Raw genomic sequence first — 13,378 nt, forward strand, 5'->3', positions numbered from 1 at the left:
TAAACAGCAAAAACGACAGTCTCCGGTTTTGAATTCACCGCTCAACAGAACGCATTTGTGCGGATGGCCTATGAAACTTTTGTTTGGTGACCTTTAGCGTGTATGCGGATACTCGGCTTCCGGCTACAGATCGTGTGACCAAGCAGAATTAGCCAACACTCTTTCATACTACCTCAATAAGCGTGAAATACATAATTTAGCGCGCGACTTGGGCTTGAAAATTGAAGCTCACTAACTCAAACTGCACTAGCGGCAAACGTTTGATTTCCAGCCAACGTTGAGCGCTTCTTTCCAAAGCAGCCGGCTGTGTGCGTACAGTACAGATAATCGAATAAGGACAGCGGATACAGGCGGTAACAACCGCCTGGCTGCCAGAGCCGTCACTTCCGGTCCTTCGAAGGACTTCCCGCGCATAGCGTGCACGAGGCCTGACGACGTGTGGTTCAACTTTGGCCGTATTTTTAGTATAGGTGCCCTATTCCTGGTGTGGTTGGCCGCCTCGTTGGGGTAGGTGCCACAGGTGACCCCGTCGGAGACACCGCAGCACGGTGTGACGCCCGGGTAACCGCGCGACGGCTTCCGCAGCAGCCACTCCCACAGATTCCGTAGTCCGGGACAGTCGCAGTCCGCGTCGGACGGGCACAACGGATTGGAATGCAGATTCAGTTTCGGGCGCACCCAAGGCGTGGACAGACTGTACAGCAGGCTGTCGTCGAGGTGCGTCAGACGGTTGCCGGCCAACGAAAGGGTCTCTAATGCCGGCATTGCAAAGTAATCACTGAAGAAGATTTCCCGCACTTCACTGTACATCACCGAGACTCTCTGCAAACAATAACAGAAAAGGGTTCAGAGTTACGCAGTAATATTAAAGCCGGTAAGGTTAAATGTGACGGCAAAAATCAATTCGTACCTCCAATGTTGCTGCCACCGGTGCGAAAACTGACTAATCAAATTTGGTAAAATTCCCTTCGTAAATGTGGATAGTAACGAATTTCGATGGATGTCCGTGGGACGCAAAGGCGTCGAGCGAGATGGCCGCTAAGTGGTTGCTCTTCAGCTGCAAGTCCGTCAGCAGCGGGAATCCCGCGAAGGTCTGGCGCGTCAGCGAAGGAATGTGGAGGCCCGCAAGACGCATCTCGGTGACGGTCGCTTGGACGTTGATGAGGAAGCTGCCCAGCGGGAAGGGCCCGTCATCCGGCGCCACCCACAAATCGAAGAGCCAGACGCTGGTCAGATTGGGCAGATGCGGCAGCGGTGTGAAGGTACTCAGCAAACAGCTCCCGCCGCAACCACCCTGGCTAATCGCATTACCGATCACCAAGCCAGTCAGATTGCGTGAAATAGCGCTGACATTGTACTCCCGCTTGTGGCAGCCGCAGCGTGGCCATCCGTCGTTACAATCCGGCAGGGCATAGCTGTAGGAAAAGGGAGTTCTTGAGGGTCCAAACCAGATGGGTATCCCCCTCTGTACAGGTCAGCACCGTGGACGTATTCGTCGGAATCTGCGCGCAGGAACACCGCTATTGCCGGATAATAATAAGAGCAGCATTACCAACACCTTGAATACTGATACGCGCCGCATTGCAGTCACCGAATATGGGGTATCCCGTGGCAGACTCAGAGAGCTTCAAATTTCTTGCAGATGATGGTCCCTCCTATCCAAAACTAAGTCAACACGACGGCACACGCAGGTAAGACATATACCAGTGTTACGGCAACGTGGAAGCGAAGAAACGGCAGTACAATGTTCGGCAACGCTTAATCACGGAGGCAGCTCCCACTGCAATGGAACAGGTTTTGTTTGGAAGAAACGGTTAATGCTCTACCGTGAATTTATCTGCGGCTGGTACTGCCGAGCAGTCGTGCACATTTGACGTATTAAAGTGTGTCAGCGCCCACGCGGATGCCGTGGCATCGTCATGATTCTACCACGGAATTTAAGGTCATGGATCTACCGTTTGGGTATTCACTCGCAGGAAATATAGCTCTTTCGAATTTCGGAATAAATACAGCGGACAATAGCCCTGAGCAGACCGAAAGCCGCGTTTATGTAAAGCAAGTGGCTTTACGGAAAATTGTCAGTGGACATTTTGCAGCGAAAACACTCGAGTAGCCAAGTGCATAGAAAGAGGATCGCGGCGGGCGAAGCGCACTGCACTAGTAAATATATGCAATACAGAAATTACGGTACAGGGCCGTACAATATAATAATATTATTACAATTTTATACCCTTTAATTACCGGTATAAGAGCGGATGTCAGTAGCCACCTAGATAATCCCCTGTACTGCTGCCGTCACCCGCCTGGAGTGTGACGTTACGGCAATACATATGGCTAAATCTGGCGCGGTACATAAGATTAAGCACCCTGTGGCCTGTATAGCCACAACGTCATGCTCTAGCCGGCTGCCGGCAGCAGTACTGAGGGGATTATCTAGGTGGGCCGCTGACATCCCCTCTTATACGAGTATCTGTACGGTATTGTTTCACTTCCTTTATCGGCAATAACCACCCAATTAACAGGAACTGCAAACGCTGGTGCACTCCTTAACTAAGTCAACGAAAGCAACTGCACTAACAGAAATACAGTAAATGGAGGCACCATCAGAAATAATTAAATCAAATTCGGCAGTGAATTGAATAGCAGTTAAAAAACGATCAAAATATGCCAAGATAAACAGATAAAGCAGAAGAAATCGCCCAACACCATATAAAAAGCCGTCAATTAACCGTAATTTCCTAATTATAGCATCCGGTCTCGATGGGCGTCTCTCCGGGCACAAAGATGGCCAGGATGCGTTTGTAGTACTGATAGCGGGCTTTGGACTGGTCCAGGTTTTCTCCGTTACACTCGTGCCAACCGTTGATGGCCTTGATGCTCGCGCCGAAATGCCCCTGTTGCACTCCGTCCTTAGCGTGCACATTGTCGCCCCAGAACCAGAAGCTGGTGTCCCAGGCGACCTGGTCGTCCTTCAGGATGAGGTCGGGATTCGTCAACAGACGGTCGTCATGGTACAATGCTGCGGACGCAGCCTTGTAGTTGTAATCCCAGGACAACTGGATGTAGCCGCGGCCGTAATACTTCCCGTACTCTGGCAGCGGGTGTTCCTCCTTGATCTTCTTGAGTCCGCCGGATTCGTGGATGATGTTGGCCAAGAACATGGCCAACTCGCGTTTGGTGGTGATGTGGCCGTTGGGAGCGCCTTTGACGAAATGATCGTACTGGGCGTCAGTCGGCTGCGGGAAACCGTTGCTGGTCACGGCTTTAAAGAATTGGTCCTTGGTGACAAGGTTTTTCGACGAGGAACCTGGAGAACCAGTTCGTCTCAAATCTGGTTAGGTTAAAGGTCAAGGAACGGCCTTACCTTGACTGTTAGTGGCTGGCGCCTTCGGGGTGGTCGGTTTCTGTGCCGGGCGAGTGGCGGCGGTGGTCTGCTTTCCAGCGGTGGGACTGGGCGCGGCTCCGCCGGCTTTCTTGCAGAATCCGAAGGTTTCGGCGCCGTTGTTGCATTTGAGACCGCTGCAGCACGGAAGGTGGCCGGCACAGCCGGCGTCCTCCGTCTGACAGGCTTCGATCACTGCGCTCTGCAATCAAGGAAGTCAGCTGATCATAAATGGCATTTACATTAAAATTAATAGTATTTATATAGTGTTAAACAATATTTGAAATAATAACAGTATTTAAAGAGTATAAATCAGTATTTACATAAATGAAATAGTGTTAACAATATTTGAAATGATAACAGTATTTAAATAGCATTAACCAGTATTTAGATTAAATAGTATTTTAGCAGTAATAAATAGTATTTAAGTTAAGCACCATTTGAGTACTTTAAATAAATAGTATTAAAAAGGGAATTTTTAAGGTGCCTTTTACAGCTGCAAAGCTTACCGAACAGGCGATAGCGAGCAGAATTACGGATAATCCTCGCATGGTTAATAAATGGAGCAATCCGTTAAATATAAAAAAAATTTCTTTAAGGTTTCACTGGTTTTCAAGCGCAGTTGTGAATGATAATATACTGATTACATGACTGCCTTATATTTTGTCCGGTCGTGCGACCAAGACTATGCTAACTAAAATCACATCACCAGTTTATACGAAGCCGAGCCATCGAATACGCACGTCAGCTTTATTAGAAGAACTTTCGGGTAGAAAAGTTGTTTTCTGACTGGAAATTCGCACGCATCAGCAACACGTGTGACACGATTTCGTGCTAAATGTAATGTGTACGCGTGAAACCGCCACTATATGCACTAACAGTTAGCGATGGGAAAACTGGCGTAAGCGGGAATTGTTTCAAGTACCTACTTATACGCTGTGGCGATTGCCTTGTCATCGTAGACAATAATTTGCTGCGCTTGCGCCGAGTTGCGCTCAGCAGAGGCGAACGTTAATTAAGATTTGTGAGGTATACATACTGTAAGTTTAACATGTTACCGCTTTTTTTATTTATTACTAATTTAGTAGTAATATTGACAAAATATGCAGAAATAAAAAATAGTAGCTTTGCTGCTTTGCTCTTAGGATACGTGAATTTTGAGACTATAGCGATTTCTTTCGAAAATCGTTATTAGCATAAGCTAATTAAATTAGCGCCTGCGCAATCAGTTCAATATCACTGCTGTAACTGTATTTCTCTTACGCACTTTACGTAATTGCACTTTACGTAATTTGAGATTATCATTTCCCTTATACTTTCGAAAACTCTAACGCAACGCCAGGTCATCGCAAGAGTTTATTAGCAAGTACACAAAGCAAGAACCAGCGAGCAAAGCAAGCTGATCAGCAAGAGGCGCATAAACCGCGGGCGCTCGTGTCGAGGAGGGGGGTGTGATTCGTAATATACAAGCGGTTGCAGTATTCTGCATTGCCGCTGAATCCGCTGATGCGGTACTTTGCGTTGCTGGCGTTTCGGCGACAGCATGCGCTGGCGCATAATACTCCAAGAAAACACAAGTGTCACTGCAAAATAATTGTGTGCAGATTCTTTGACGCAGTTAAAGAGAAGTGGTTTTTCGCCATGTCGGTGGCGGCAGCTGCATCGTTTCACGCTAGACAGCAACACACGTTGGAAAAATTTAGGTTGTACTGCTCCAACGGAAATATTTTGTTGTGACGGCCAGGATTGTGACAACGTCGAATCGCCGTGGCCACAATAATGGTCATCACAATCAACGAATCGCCGCTGGCGATGCCTTGTTCGGCTTTCGTTAGGTGGCAACTGCCGTCAGCAGGTCGCGGAACGAGTCCACCTTAGCCTCCATGATAAAGCTAAGATTGCGTCTCATGTTTTTCAAACGCGCTAACACCAGTGACCTTCGACAGGTTTTCGGTAAGAGAACGGCAGTTCGGCTGCAACCGTCTCTTGGCAAAATCTGGTAGTTATGCCACTGCTTCGCAAGCGCGTCCCCTCGTACGCTCACCGTCCTCGCAATTTTCCCCACGACGGTTTCATTACAAAAAACCTCTGTTCGGTTTTCGATTTTCTAACTTTCTGGGCGTTTTTTTTCGGTTTTTCATTTTCTTATCCCACCTTGGTTTCTTATGTTTTATTTTGCTCTCTTGTGCTCGTTATATCGACTTTTATAGTATGTTTTCTTATGTTTTCTTATATTTTCTCATACTTTCTCATATTTTTTACTTATTTGTACGTTTTCTTATGTTTATTTTTTACTTATTTGTACGATACAAAAATAAACTGATTACTGACTGATACAGAATCAGCAATTAAGAGTATCAAGTAGTGACTTGTGTGAGCATCATGTACGTGACATTTGCCATATGTATTGTATTGTAAATATTGTTGAGTATGTTTTTGGGAACAACCGGGCGAACCAGATAGTTGTATAACCGCATCGGCGCATCCCAAAAAACAGATATAATAATCATTAGGAGTCGTATTAATTAATGGTCTACTTTCTATGCGGATGAAATCGTAGTCGTAATTTGCGGTTGTACTCTCACAGGAGTTCATATTCAACAATATAAACCGCGCCGTGATGTTTCGTAAACAACACTACAACAGTTCCACTGAGCAAAAACTTTATTAAATGGAAAAATGCTTCTTAATTTATGGTAACGTTCGTGCTTTCACCGATCAATGCACCAATAATTAAGTCATATACAGTTAGATAGTCAAGTAGTTAGATAGTTAGATAGCTAAGATAAACAGAAAGAGTTTAAGAAGAACAGCTCAACAACCAGAGGCAAACAAGCAGCTAACCATAATGGCCTAATTGTAGCATCCGGTTTCGATGGGCGTCTCCCCGGGCACAAAGATGGCCAGGATGCGTTTGTAGTACTTGAAGCGGGATTGGGACTGGTCCAGGTTTGCTCCATTGCACTCATGAGCACCGTTGATGGCCTTGATGGTGGCGCCGAAATGCCCTTCTTGGACTCCGTCATGAGAGTGCACATTGGCACCCCAGAACCAGTAGGTGGTGTCCCAGGCGACCTGGTCGTCCTTCAGGATGAGGTCGGGATTCGTCAACAGACGGTCGTCGTGGTACAGTGCTTCCGACGCGGAACGGTAGTTGGCCTCCCAGGTCAGCTGGATGTAGCCGCGTCCGTAGTACTTCCCGTACTCCGCCAGCGGTTGTTCCTCCTTCATCTTCTGCAGTCCGCCGGACTCGTGGAGGATGTTAGCCAGGAACATGGCCAACTCGCGTTTGGTAGTGATGTGCCCGTTGGGCGCGCCTTTGACGAAATGATCGTACTGGGCGTCCGTCGGCTGCGGGAAACCGTTGCTGGTTACGGCTTTGAAGAATTGGTCCTTGCTGACCAGGTTTTTTGAGGAGGAACCTGGAGAACCAAGGTTCAGTTTAGAAAATCGGTAATTTATCGAGTTCTTGCTATAAATTAGTCTCCCTTAAATGTGGTTGTGTTAAAGGTCAAGGAACGGCCCTACCTTGGTTGGTTTTAGCCGGCGCCCGCGGGGTGGTTGGTTTCTGTGCCGGCCGAGGAGCGGTCTCTTCACCACTATTGGGACTGGCGTCGGCTCCGTCTGCTTTCTTGCAGAATCCGAATACTTCGGCGCCGTTGTTGCATTTCAGACCGCTGCAGCAGGGAGGAAGATGGCCGGCACAGCCTTCGTTTTCCGTCTGACAAGCCTCGATTACTACGCTCTGCAAGCGAGAAAGTCAGTTGAGAACTTGATGTTAACTGTATTTAAAAAAAGGTGACTTTAACAGATGGAAGCCTTACCGAACAAGCGACAGCGAGCAGGATTACGGTTAATCCTCGCATGATTAATAAATGGAGAAATCGGTTAAAAATATTATAACACAAAGTAAAGGAGTTAATGCGGAGTTGTGAATGGTAATACAGCGACAGAACGACTGCCTTATATAGTCCCATCTGCGATGCCGGCTGTGTTAAAATCGCAGCACCGGTTCATACAGAGTACGAAAACCGCGCCAGCAAATTCATACGTCAGCTTTATCATAAGGGTTTTCGGGGAGCCAGACCTTACTGCAACTGGAAATTCTTTCGCCTCAGCAGCACGTGCAACACGATTTCGTGTTAAATGTACTGTCTCCGCTTATAACCACCACTATGCACTTACAGTTAGCGACGGGAAAGCTGGCGTAAGCTGAAATTTATTAAGTGCTATGATGTTGTGCCAAATGCCGGTTGGCAACGGAAAATAAAGTTTTCTGCGCTGGCGCTAAAGCGTTATCAACATTAGTTTTGATCATCCTCGAAGTGCATTGGTATTAAATGCTATAATTTATAAGAAAACAGTGATAATAGAAGAAGATAGTTTTCTGAAATAATTATATGGTTCCTCTCTGTAGTCTGTACATATTGTGCACTTTAAAAAATTTTCGAAAAACTTCTATCCCGATCAATGTAGGTACGAGTACTTTATTTGCGGGCTTTTATTTTTGGCGCACAATGCACATGTCTCGCGGATACTATCGAAAGAATTTAAATCTTTAAAACTATAGCTGCAATCTGTGCAATCACGCTGTGAAAGGCGTTTTCCACCAACATTTCGCATCACATTATCGAGCAATTTGTATTATTTCTTTAACTATCTAAGCTTTTCGACTTTCGTTTAATATACTTGCCTTGCATTTCTGCGGAGCCCTGAGAGTTATTTTGTGGAGATATGAATAAATAAATGATTTCTGGTAAAATATGTAGCGATGAAATTATAACAAAAAAATCATAAAGTCAAAAAGTTTCATAAAAGTCGAAATTATCTAAGTTGTTGTTATCTTTGAAGCACGAGAGTCAATCGCGGCAGATGCTCTGAGCAGTAAGACATATTAATACTCGCTGGTCAGACGCCGTTCTACGCTTATTGTGCCGTATGAGTTTACTGAAAAACTTCCGGTTATATCTCAAAATTATTACAATAACTGACAACATGCGAACAATCGGAAAAACAGAAGAATTTTCAATGCAGCGTTAAGAAACGGTTACAGCTTGTCACGACGCCAACTGTATCCCGAAGCTGAAGACGTGTATGGCTCAAGAACAGTGGTCGATCATGGATGCCGCAACTCTGCGGCGACGACTTATAGAAGAGTGACCATGGATAAGTGTAGACCTGTCCTGACGCGGGGATGCTATGACAGTATGACGACAAACTGACAATACTATCGCAACTCCATAACAAAAGGAGCTAAATAATGTCGTTAAACAAGCAGCTTCCGGTTTAAGGGATGTTACTGAGAATCATTGCTTGCGGGCCGCGGGGCAGCAAGATCTAAAATTGGAGTACGCCTTGGAGTTAAGTATCATTTTTTTAGTCGCGGACAGCGAGGCTAGGGTCTTCCCGGCGGATATGTCACTGCCATCGCGGAATTATCTCCACCCTCTCTCCGATATCTGTACACATGTTTGTAGCTGTGCAGTATTTCGACTCCTCTGTCATCTGTATTTTGTTTTTCCACATTTTGTTTTACCACCTGACCAGACTAGCGAGTGCCGCAGCGTTTTCTGCTCTTGATAAGACTTGCTAACTCAACTCGCTGATCATGGGTCTAGAAGAGGGAAGAAGAATCCTGTTAAAGTTCACCTGCGTTTACAATTAGAAAGCCGAGCAAAATCTGACATGAACCTCAAACAAATTTTATCAGAATTTTGATGTCAATAACTGGCGCGAAAACACGATAGAAAGCCGATAAACCGTCTCCTTTTAAATTTTGCACTGCAGTTTCTATGTACTCGTATTTACCAACCATGCAAGAGCATTAAAACTTAATGTCAGGAGGCATTCAGGAAGATTTTCGCTTTTTTATTAAAACAAAACGCATAATCGATGACAAACACTTTTTGTGTTACACTCGGTACTCGGGAATGCTCACCTAGTGGTACACATGCAGAAAATGTCAAAAGCGTATGACCTTTGCGTAGCATGCCGCCAGAGGATGTTAACCGTAGTTGCATGGCCACCCAGAATACAAATGGTTAATGGACAAATTTAGGAACGCATCATGCAACGTGTAGCTTGCTGGGCGTAGAAGCCGCTGCAGAGTGGCGGCATCGTGTTATTCTATGATGCCGGGAATCGTGCAATATTCCTGGCTGCATAACTGCCAATGCAACATCAGCACTATGCGTGTCTCAAGTGTTTTTACCAGCTATAATGATAACGTCTTTTCTGCGTGCCCGTCGCGCTTCCGGTTTGGCAACAACATGCAGTTTACGAATTGTGTAGCTCTGGGAAAAGGGACATCTATCTGAAGGTTATACCGCGTATTGACATTTTTCCAGTGGTAGCAGAGAAGTGGTTATTCGAAAAATTAGTGACGATGACTGCAGCGGTCAGCAAAACTTCGGTATATTTTAGACATTTCTACTGTGAAAACAGCAGTCAGCAGCTCGTGTCGGCCACTTGAAGAAGGTATTTCCAACCGATCCAGGGAGACATGTACTTCAGACCAAGCTTACCTTATTAAACTAGTATAAGGTCTCATACGCCCTTAGGGCAAGCGGGCGGCGGTTTTCAATTTTAAATGTATAAGGCAGCAAATGTGTAAAGTATAATTATTATTTACGATTAATAACACGTACTGTAAACGCCGACGCGGCAAATTGGCCGTGGCAGTTGAGATTTAGTTTCAAAGGAAGTGTCGTGTGCATATTACTGAATCCGTTCAAACTTTCGCTTTCGCTCTCTCCCAAACACTTTATTACCTTAGTGACATTTTGTGGACAAATAATTTGTGCAACTGCAGTAAAAGCCGTTGTGGACGCAAGGTCCGGTTGGAGAGTGATAGGCGATATAGATTCCAATAAGTTTCAAAACCGGTAAATGTAAAAATTCATTAAGAATCATCGACTTGTTCAAATCTAAATGTAAATGCGCATAAGTGTGCAGTCCGCATAAGTAAATATCTATATAAGAGTTCTGTACTGTATACGGTATACCTAACAACGGCTCTAGCAATGTTTCTTAAATTTTAAAATATATTTCAAAAACTATAAAATTTGTGTTAAAACTTGGCAAAAATGCCGTAATAGTGCATCCTTTACTTTCGTCTAAAATCTCCCCAACCGGATGTAAGATCGTCTTACATTGTTATAACTGTTTATAGCGAGAAAACCATCAGTCGTAAAAGACAAAACTGCAGCAAAACGCACAAGTCGTTAGTTGTAAACCGAAATATCTTTTGTGCACTGCTCACACTACTATAAGCGCTAAGCTAAGTAATAACATTAGACGTAAGCAATAAATGAACTATAGATTGCAATTTATCAAGGGCATAGCACCACAAAGAGAAAATGACAGTGGGAATTAAAAATAAGATTACTTAAACTTGTTTGGCTTCCCACAACCAGAACAATAACGGTGAGCGCGCTGATCGAGATTCGTTATCAGCCTCCGACCGGGTGCTGTCTATTGCTACCGCTGTATTCATTGAAAAATTTACAAATTCGACTGATTGTAAGTGGGTGCGATTTTAAGTTTTGTGGTATCGCACCGTCTAAGATTCAGCGCTGTAAGTTTGGTAGATTCACTTCTGCAGAGCATCCGGCACTTTAATTTACAGAACACTTTTAAAGAGCACGTCGTGGCAAATTAATATGGTTTTTAGATGATCAAGAACTTGCGGTAACCTTAAAAAAACTTTTTCTTGGCACTTTTCAGATTTACCAGTAGATCAACATCAAGAATAAAAATTTGACAGATTAGAAAACAATCAGCATGAAATCTGATTTTGAAACCAAAACCATGCTTGAGAATTACGCTTTATATTATGAAAATAGTTTTGGCCAGAAAATGTGGGAACCTAGTAGATATCCTGAATACACAGCCAAAAAACCCGAACTGTATAATCCGGTTTTACTTTGAAATTAAATGCTTATTTAACGAAATCATTAGGAAATAAATTTTTAAAATCTACAGGAAGTTAAAACCAAATTTGAAAAATTTTAAAATCGGTGAGTTATTTCTAAAATTACTCGTATCTCAAATCTGACAAATGATTCAGGCAATTAATAAAGCTGAGAAAAGAAGCTCAATATTTACTTCCGAATTCATAAATATTTCCTAATCTAAAATTTTAATAAGCAAAAAAATAAATACCGGGCATCTGTTAGAAATATAGTCATTTCATTTTGCGCTCAGCCATTTTGTTCTTGCACGCAATTTTAAAACCATTAAAATCGCACTTAGAATTTGTGCATGTTAGTAGCTTCCTCGGTTAAGGGAAGTGGCCCGGTACATGGTGCTCAGTTCGTGCACTTGCACGAAAACTTTCACTGTCGCGCACTCCCATACACGTTTTTGTTTCGGTTTATGACATTCTGTAGCCAAATAATTTGTAATCACTGGCGTGAAAACCGTATGTGCGCGCAACATCCGGTTCGGTAGTTATGGCTGACAGAAAATTCCAGAAACTTTAAATACATTCAGGTCTACCAAAAGTCTCATTATTGACCAATCGCCCTCAGATTTTGCAAGTAAATGCGCGTGGCCATGAAGATCGTTTTCACACTGATCCAGACTTCCATGATGTTTTTCGAATTTTAAAATGGATTTTAAAGTTTTGAAATTCATTTTAAAATATGAAAAACATGTTAGAGCAGTGAAGAACGTTCTGATGTAAGAACGGTGTAAGAACGTTCTTCGTGGGTATGCGCATTTATGTGCAAAATCTAAAAGAGATCGGTCCATATAGAGACCTTTTGTACACCTAAAACACCTAAATGCATTCAAACTTTTTCGAATTGTCTAAAGGCCATAACTACCGAACCGGATGTTGCGCGCACAAATGGTTTTCACCCTAGTGCATACATATCATTTGGTTATAGAAGAACGGTGTAAGAACGTTCTTCGTGGGTATGCGCATTTATGTGCAAAATCTAAAAGAGATCGGTCCATATAGAGACCTTTTGTACACCTAAAACACCTAAATGCATTCAAACTTTTTCGAATTGTCTAAAGGCCATAACTACCGAACCGGATGTTGCGCGCACAAATGGTTTTCACCCTAGTGCATACATATCATTTGGTTATAGAATGTCATAAAAAAGACAAAAGAGGGTGTTAACGGTAAAGTATTGCTGCATAATTATATTATCATCGAAGCGGTATAATTAGGTCAGCAAAAGTTATTGATAACTACATCTTAATTGTTACCATTAAACAATAGGGAGCATTGCACTCATTCATCATTATATGCTTAATTTCTATTGTCACACCCATGGCACCCCTTATTGTTAATTTACGCTCTGGTTAATATGACATTGTTTTATGCTTATTAGAATTGCTAAATTTTGCTAATGCAAACTGCTGTCCCAAATGTTCTGGTATGAAAGCAGCGCTGCGTCGCTGCCAGAAATGCGGGCTTTTCTCATTTGAATTTTTGGATTAAAGTCATTCCCCATTAGTTGATGTTTGTTACGAGTAGTTTAGTTTAGTTTAGTGTTTGCCATCTCCGTTAGAGAAATACCACTTGTAACAAAGTGGCGTGAAAGAATTGCGTGAAATATTTAGAAATATTTAAAAATATTTATAAATAATAAGAAAAATTTTTAATATATATGTTAAAAAAATTTAAAAAAAGTTTTGTTCGTCATGTATGGGATAACGCTTCCAGATGGTCTCACCTTTCCAAAATGCTAAAATAAACCGAATTTTCGAACACTGTATTGACACCCTGCACTCGGAGAAATTGTGCAAAAAATTAAAATATATGTTTCACAGTACGGGCAGTACTTAAAATATATATAGTGGAAGTTTGTTCGATTCAGCTCGTCAAACTGTGCATATACAGTACATATCGTGTGGCGACCTCGGGGACCCGGGTTCGAGGTCCCCGAGTACTTCAGTTCGACTCAGCATGTCAAACTGTGCATATACAGTACATATCGTGGTGGCGACCTCGGGGACCCGGGTTCGAGGTCCTCGAGTACT

At 43.4% G+C, this 13,378-nt stretch overlaps 2 protein-coding genes across 2 annotated transcripts; both read right to left on the reverse strand.

Annotated features, from left to right (window-relative positions):
* Positions 1-2,486: 2,486 nt before the first annotated feature.
* Positions 2,487-4,078, reverse strand: LOC129597315 (uncharacterized). Its single transcript, XM_055494798.1, has 3 exons — positions 3,892-4,078; positions 3,365-3,584; positions 2,487-3,307 (listed from the first exon to the last, which is right to left on the reverse strand). The coding sequence occupies exons 1-3, from the start codon at positions 3,931-3,933 to the stop codon at positions 2,739-2,741; spliced, it is 831 nt and encodes a 276-aa protein (XP_055350773.1). The 5' UTR covers positions 3,934-4,078; the 3' UTR covers positions 2,487-2,738.
* Positions 4,079-6,036: 1,958 nt separating this feature from the next.
* On the reverse strand, positions 6,037-7,325 carry LOC129597320 (uncharacterized). The gene is made up of 3 exons (XM_055494804.1): positions 7,207-7,325; positions 6,911-7,127; positions 6,037-6,804 (listed from the first exon to the last, which is right to left on the reverse strand). The coding sequence occupies exons 1-3, from the start codon at positions 7,246-7,248 to the stop codon at positions 6,236-6,238; spliced, it is 828 nt and encodes a 275-aa protein (XP_055350779.1). The 5' UTR covers positions 7,249-7,325; the 3' UTR covers positions 6,037-6,235.
* Between the last annotated feature and the right edge of the window lie 6,053 nt (positions 7,326-13,378).

The sequence above is a fragment of the Paramacrobiotus metropolitanus genome, unplaced genomic scaffold (assembly GCF_019649055.1).
Source record: "Paramacrobiotus metropolitanus isolate TYO unplaced genomic scaffold, Prichtersi_v1.0 Parri_scaffold0000103, whole genome shotgun sequence".
NCBI lineage: Eukaryota > Metazoa > Tardigrada > Eutardigrada > Parachela > Macrobiotidae > Paramacrobiotus > Paramacrobiotus metropolitanus.